Genomic DNA, 7,331 nt, shown 5'->3' with positions numbered 1-7,331 from the left:
TGTAAAAATGTGAGGGTGCTATGAATTTATATTTGGGGCAGGACAAGGTCGAGAAGAGTGTGTCTTTGCTTTTTTTTTTTTTTTGCGGTACGCGGGCCTCTCACTGTGGTCGCCTCTCCCGTTGCGGAGCACAGGCTCTGGACGCGCAGGCTCAGCAGCCATGGCTCACGGGCCCAGCTGCTCTGCAGCATGTGGGATCTTGCCGGACCGGGCCACAAACCCGTGACCCCCGCATCGGCAGGCGGACTCTCAACCACTGCGCCACCAGGGAAGCCCTGTGTCTTTGCTTTTATTCTTCCAAACTGGGATGTCTTCCCTCTCTTCCCCATGGGTCCAAATCTCACTTGTCCTTCAGGCCCACTGCCAAGGAGCCTTCCCTGATTCCCCAGGCCACACAAATCTCTGCCTCTTAGGGTCAGTGCCATACAACCTAGCTGTCTCTTACATTAATCTTGCCTCTCAAGCCAATCTCAGAATGTGGGTCTCTCTTGCCCTCCTGGGGATCCTGGGGCTGTGCCAGCCCACTGGCACGCCCCACATGGGGTGTCTACTAGACTAGGGCATGGGTGGGGAGGCCCAGGTGTGAGAGGCCAGGCAGAGTACCTCTGCCTCTACCCTGTTCTCCTCCACAAAACTGCCCCTCCTCCTGAAGCCTGCCCCCCAAGTCACAGGTTCCTTATTATGACCTCACTGGGTAGTGATGACCTCACAGAACTTCTCACAGTTTCCATGGCAGGGTAACTATGCAAAAGTGCTGCCCTCAGAGAAACTTCCCTACCAGTTCTCCACCAGATACCAATCTCTTTGGTTGTCTGAGAGAGAATGTCTGACTGCATCGTCTATACTTACTCTGACCTGTGCTCTGTTCCCTGGGTGGGCAGTGCAGCAGGTACACCCAGACCGGGCATCTCTACAAGCAATATGGTGTACACACAACCCCACCTGGCTGGCACATGTTGCCGTGGGTCTTGCCCACCACATACACCTGAGCACTTTCACAGATGTAAGTAATACCAGTGACCTGGGACACCTTCAGGGACCCACAGTGCTCACTGCTGAGGACAAGTGAAAGGTCATCCCTGGACAAGTGTGCAGGACGGTTCTGATCTTTATAAATGTAGCCTTCCCCTTTGGGCTACAGGATGCTTCCATTCAGACCCTTTCCCGATTGGCCTCTTAGCAAAAGACAAGTGCATTTTTGTTGGCAAATGGTAAATGGAGCAGTTTGAGGAAGAGGGCCACTCTTGAACCGCCCCTTCAAACCCAGGCACCTCTGTGCTGTCATGTAGACATCTATATCAGTCCCCTCAGACACATCCCATACTCAGCTGCTGAGTACTAGGGGAGAAGGTGGTGCCATATTGATGGGAAGACCGGAAGAACCAAGGGGGGTGATGAAGTACTAATGAGACTGGAGGGCCGAGGAGATGGTGTCCCAGGAGGCTGGGTTGATGTGAGCCTAGACTTGGTACCCAGAACCCGGTTCTGAGTGTCCTGATCACTCTGCCTCAGCATTTGGCCTTGTACTAATCTACATAAAAGTATCAGAGGGCTAGAGTTCAGTGTGGTTGAAACAGGAAGTATAAATGGGGCCCAAGAGGGGTTGCCAAGGTGGGTGGGGTTCTTAAGCAATTTATATTAGATTATTTTTTTCCAAAACTTGAAAGACATTTCCATTAAAGCCTCAGAAGTGACAGACTGCAAGAAATGTTTTCTCTGTTGTGGAAGGGAGAGATGGAGAGGATCATGATTGCAATTACTTTCAGGTTCTACTGTTTCCCCTGGAAACGGTGGAGAGACGTCCTCATCTGCTGCAGCTGTAGGCTCTAGGAATTGCTTTTGCAGCCAGTGTCCCTTCTCTAGGGACTCATAGAGGTGATGGGCCAAGCCTGTATTTTGGATGTCAAGTAGATTAAAGGTCTTCAGGCAGAAGACCGTGTACAGCAGAAGTGACTGATCAGTTCTGATTTTCTTTGCAGCAGCAGTGGCTCCCATTTCTCCTCCTACACCTGGTCACTACCATGTCCTCTGCCGAGGGTGTGGAGAAACGCAGTTGCGCTGGCACGGGGAGACATACTCCCTAGTTGGTGGCGACCGGGTCTACGGGGATGTTCCTTTGGCCTCGCCAGCAAAGGTGGAAGCAGAGAAGCCAGTCCCTAGACGTGCTCCCAAGAGAAAGCACGCTCCGGAAGAGTCAGACAAAGATCTTGGTTGCTCCAGACCCAAAATCCGTCGATTGTAGCATGGTGCCCGGAGGCGGACTCCACAGAATCTTTCTGGCTGAGCCATTCTGAAGAGAGGGCAATGGTTTAACTGCCTAAGGCAGCGAATGCCTCTTCCTGCAGTGACCCCCCCCCACCCACCCCCCGCACTGCCCACTGCCACAGATTAGAACCTGAGTCATTCTGCCTGAGCCTTCCTCAGCCAGGAGCCTCCTTCCACACTAAATGGCCATAAGCAGGGAGCCTCAGAAACTGAGTTTTGAATGAGAATCTGCCCTGAACATCCCAGGGCTGAAGCTGGCCTGGAAGAAAACCTGACGTTCCTCTGCTCAATCCTCAGGGGCCCCTTTGTGAGCTGAAGAAAGAAAAGTCTACACTCTGCGAGCCGAGGAGGATGCAGGAGCACAGACAGGGTGCAGAGAAGCCTTAGCAGTCTACCACATGGGCTCCCGCCCTGAGCCATTGTCAGCGGCCACCACCACAAACCAGGGGGGAGCTGGGCTTTTTGAAACTGAAAGCAGCAATCTGTGGCTTCCTAAAGAACCTCCTGCCTGGGGTCTCAGGAGGCAGGACAGAGAGACCCAGGAAGACCTGCTCCCTGAAGCAAGAACAGGATGGAGAGTCAAGCAGCATGCACCCTGCCCCGAGGTTCACATGCTCCTTTATTGCCAGCCCTTTCTGTCCCCAGTGGGGTCACTTACTGCTCAATAAAATGTTTTTTGTGTAACAGATTTATAGGGTCGCCAGTGCTCAGACTTAGGTCACTACCCCTGTGCTAGGCACTCCTGCCACCCAGAAAAGGTTCCAAAGGTGGAACAGCTCCAGGGTGTGCCAGGGATCAGAGCAAAAACTTGAGAGGCTGGGGATGAAGGAGTTTGGGCACAGTCCCTAAAGCATTTCAGTGGTTGAGCTTCTGTGAGAAGGCACATCCCATGTGTGTGTGTGTGTGTGTGTGTGTGTGTGTGTGTGTGTGTGTGTGTGTGTTGGGGGGAGGGGGTCCCTAGAGGAGGCAGCTGGGGGAGGGCCTGAGGCTGGAAATGGGGAATGGCGTGCGGCCTCTGAGCAAGCACAGGCACTTAGCCCTTGAGGTTTCTGGGGAAGCTACAGCCACAAGGGCCACGAGATAAGGCAAGTGTAGCAGCAGAACCCAGGTGCCAGGTCTTTCCTCAGAATCTATACTTCTCCACGAGGCCGGGCCTTCCACACTGAGGTAGGAGGGATCCTGGCCAGAAGGTCAGCCAACAGCTCTGGGAGGAAGGTTGCTGTGGTGGGGGCTCTGCTGCCATGGAAATGACTTCATTTCCTTCCACTCAAATAGCCTGATGACTGGGTTCCTGCTCTGTTGAGTAAAAGGGTCGCTGACTCTCCCCAGAAGGTTGTTCACTTCACATCCCAAAAGTCCCTCTATTCAGGCCCTGAGGAGGTGTAGCAACTCCTGAGGGCGCTCTTTCCTGAGGCTGGCTGACAGAAGTGGGGGAGGTTCCTGATAGTTCCCAGGTGCTGGTTGAAGTCCCCAGAGAATGGTCATGCAGTTTGGGGAGTCGAGTAGGTGGAGAGAGAAGGTCGGGGACAGAGGGCCCCTTCCTGAATCCAGAGCTCACAAGGTTACCCCCGCCCCATTTCCAGAAACTATCTCTTCCCCCACACCAGCTGCCATGGCCCAGTACCGGGAAACCAGGAGCCTAGAGCACCTGTGGCCACAGAGACACTCACACGCAGCCCTCGGGGTGGGCGGGGCCGGCTGCAGGCAGATGGGGATGACGTGTGCTCCCGGGAGGCCTCGGGCTGAAGGTGGCCCTCTGAGAGAAGCACCCCAGCTTGGACAGGAAGGTTAGAGGCGGGGGAGAGCAACCTAGGGCACCCCCTCGGAGCAGTGGGAGTGTCAGACACACAGCCCGGGCGCTACCCATCTGTGCCTCTGCAGGGGCTCCTAAAGCGCACTGCCCCTACCTCTGGCCAAGGGACTGGACAGCTCCTTAGGTCTCTGGGGTCTTCATCAGTTGTACTCTTGTTCCTCTCTCATCCTCCACACCCGGGGAAAGGAGTCCCCACAGGTTCTCAAGGAGACTGGGAGGCAGGGTGAATCTTGGGTGGGAAATGGCCCAAACAGGGGGCTCTGGGGTCCACTCCAAATCTGAAGTCCAGTCTAGAGCCAGCTGGGATCACTTCAGATCAAACCTCAGGGCCCTCTAGTTGGTACTCTCGGTGCCAGGCCATGAAGGAACTGGCCTGTTTGGCCTACAGGCTGCAAAAAGGGGAATCAACAGAGGCCAGTCATCACCCCCACCCCTGCCCTGGAAGCCCCACACTGCTGACTTTCCATTCTTCAGATCACTTCGACCACATCAGGGCAGTCATTGGATGCAAGTTCATCGGGATTGGCAGAGATTATGACGGGGCTGGCCAGTGAGTGCTTCCCCGTGGCTTGTCTCGGGCTGGCTGGGCAGCAGTGGGGCTTTCACAGCCACTGTGCCTACCACACTGTGGTCCTCATGGCCTTGACCATAGCCTCAGGTGTGCTGGCCCAACTGGTATCTCCCCTCCCCCAGGGTCTGCTTCCTGGGCTCTCCTGTCTGTTTGGCCCTACTCTAGGTCATCATATTTGTCTCAAACACCACAGAGAGCTCATCTGCCCAGCATCTGCGCCCATCCAGTGCCAGCAGACCCACGGCCTCTGAGCAGACTCTTAGCAAGGTCTGCGCTGGGCTGACCATCTTCTCTGCCTGCAGTTGGGCCTGTGCATGCAGGGGGGGTCAACCCAGTTCTTAAAAAGCTTTTCTTCTCTTTATAAAAGGAGGCAAAAATTGCATTCAGTGAAAGGCATAGATCTTAACAGTACAATTCGATGACTTTTGGTGAATAGTCGAGGTGCTTTTGGGGGCCTTCCTCTGAAGGATGAAGAGCAGGAGTGAATCATTTACTCTCTCCAAGTCTCCATTTTCCACATCTGACCAGGGCTGCGGTTCAGTGGACCCTGGACACATAGGGCTTCGGTTCTGACTCAGGACTAGGGAACAGGTCTGAGGCCCAATAGCTGGCTGGCTGGTGGCCACTTAGGTTCCCACAGGGGCTGGAGGACGTGTCCATATACCCGGTACTGATAGAGGAGTTGCTGGGGCATGGCTGGAGTGAGGAAGAGCTCTGGGGTGTGCTTTGAGGAAACGTGTGGCAGGTCTTCAGACAGGTGGAACAGGTATGCTGGGCTGGGCAAGAGTAGCTCTGAGCAGGTGGTCTGAGCAGGTGTATGCGGGGGTGCTGTGAGAGGTGCTGCCCGCTGACTGCCACCTCCAGGTACAGGAGGAGAACGAGGGACAGAGTCCCTTGGAGGATGAGTTCCCAGATGAGCAGCTGGGCAGCTCTTGCCGCTCCGTCCTCCCATGTCTGCATCAGAGAGAGGATCTGGCTCCAGACCAGAAACTAACCAGAGCTGCGGTTCATGGGAATCCCATTTTGTCACCTAAGTGGTCATTCTCAAAATCTTGCCCCCACATGGGCCCAGGCCCCACAGTTATTATTGCTGCCTTCCCAGTCCTCATTATTTGGCTTTGGTGATCCAATTAATCCTGCCAGATGTCACTTTCGCAGCCACAGATACCCCACAAAGTTTCCTTGCATGCGAGCACAAACATTTCGTGAAAATAAATGCTTTAGAAATGGAATCAGCGTGAGTGTCCCTCTCCATGGTGGGGTCTGTGGTGCAGGCTCCCAATACTGGGGTTTGGTGGGGGACCCTGCAGTTTAGACACCGGATACTCAAGGAAGACCTGTTGGCAGTGGCCTGAGGAAACACAGGTGGCTTGGCTCAGCACTGGAAGAAGACAGTGGGTGGCTCGGTTCCCTCTGTGTAGCTCACCTCAATCCAGATCCTGACCCACTGAGTACCACCTGGGGATCTTTCAGGGAATGCTGGTTCAGATGCCCAAGAAGAGAACATGCCTAGATCACAAATGATCTTTGTACCTATTTGGACAGAGCCCAGAATCTCAGGCTACTTAATGGGCCATGGACCTCCAATGGCTAGACTGCTCTGGATGTGGGCACACCTCCTCCCCTGTTCCTCAGGGACTTCCTCTCTAATTGGTTCAGGCTACTTAGACAACCACCCCATCTTCCCCCAGTTCATTAATGATAATAGCAACTGCACTAATTATAGCCAAAATTGAGTTAATACACTGAGTTAATAATGAGAGGTAGGGCTTCCCTGGGGGCACAGTGGTTAAGAATCTACCTGCCAATGCAGGGGACACAGGTTCGAGCCCTGGTCCGGGAAGATCCAACATGCCGCGGAGCAACTAAGCCCGTGCGCCACAACTACTGAGCCTGAACTCTAGAGCCAGCATGCCACAACTACAGAGCCCCACGTACCTAGAGCCCGTGCTCTGCAACGGGAGAGGCCGCCGCACTGAGAAGCCCGCGCACTGCTGCGGGAGTGGCCCCCGCTCACCACAGCTAGAGAAAGCCCACGCGCAGCAATGAAGACCCAACGCAGTCAAAAATAAATAAATAAGATAAAATAAATAAGTTCATTTAAAACATAATGAGAGGTAATAATAATAAATAACATGATAAAAAAGATAATGACTAATAAAAGATAATAGTTAATGCTAACAATCTACACATAACCCATTGGCAGAGCAATTTCATCCGAGCTATATATCCAAGAGGAATGCATACATATGTTCCCCAGTTCCCTAAAAAGGTATATGAAATAATATTTATAGCAGCACTATTCATAATACCACCAAATGCATTTCAAAATCAAACTTAACAGAAAAAAAAAAATCAAACTTCAAGGAGCCAAAGACCAAAGGTTGTTTTTTGGTTTTGGGGTTTTTTTTTTGCCATGCAGTGCGGTTTGTGGGATTTTAGTTTCCCAACCAGGAACTGAACCCTTGCCTTTGGTAAGGAGAATGCGGAGTCCTAACCACTGGACCACCAGGGAATTCCCCCAAAGATTATCTTAAAAGCTGTCATAGGGCATCCCTGGTGGCGCAGTGGTTGAGAGTCCGCCTGCCGATGCAGGGGACACGGGTTCGTGCCCCGGTCCGGGAGGATCCTACGTGCCGCGGAGAGGTTGGGCCCGTGGGCCATGGCCACTGAGCCTGCGCG

At 53.4% G+C, this 7,331-nt stretch overlaps 1 protein-coding gene across 1 annotated transcript; it reads left to right on the top strand.

The window, feature by feature from the left end:
* The first annotated feature begins 822 nt into the window (after window positions 1-822).
* On the top strand, window positions 823-2,242 carry DPEP2NB (DPEP2 neighbor). The gene is made up of 2 exons (XM_032612290.1): window positions 823-889; window positions 1,980-2,242. The coding sequence occupies exons 1-2, from the start codon at window positions 823-825 to the stop codon at window positions 2,240-2,242; spliced, it is 330 nt and encodes a 109-aa protein (XP_032468181.1).
* The last annotated feature ends 5,089 nt before the right edge of the window (window positions 2,243-7,331 follow it).

This window comes from Phocoena sinus, chromosome 19 (assembly GCF_008692025.1).
Source record: "Phocoena sinus isolate mPhoSin1 chromosome 19, mPhoSin1.pri, whole genome shotgun sequence".
Taxonomy (NCBI): Eukaryota; Metazoa; Chordata; class Mammalia; order Artiodactyla; family Phocoenidae; genus Phocoena; species Phocoena sinus.
The sequence above is the reverse complement of the archived record's forward strand: the minus strand, read 5'-3'. Positions and strand labels throughout refer to the sequence as shown.

Bases quoted from the DNA above. Each gene is read 5' to 3' on its own strand.
- DPEP2NB (XM_032612290.1), top strand. From the start codon at position 823: ATGTCTGACTGCATCGTCTATACTTACTCTGACCTGTGCTCTGTTCCC. The intron at 890-1,979 runs GTACACCCAGAC...TTTTCTTTGCAG, and splicing joins CTGGGTGGGCAGTGCAGCAG to CAGCAGTGGCTCCCATTTCT.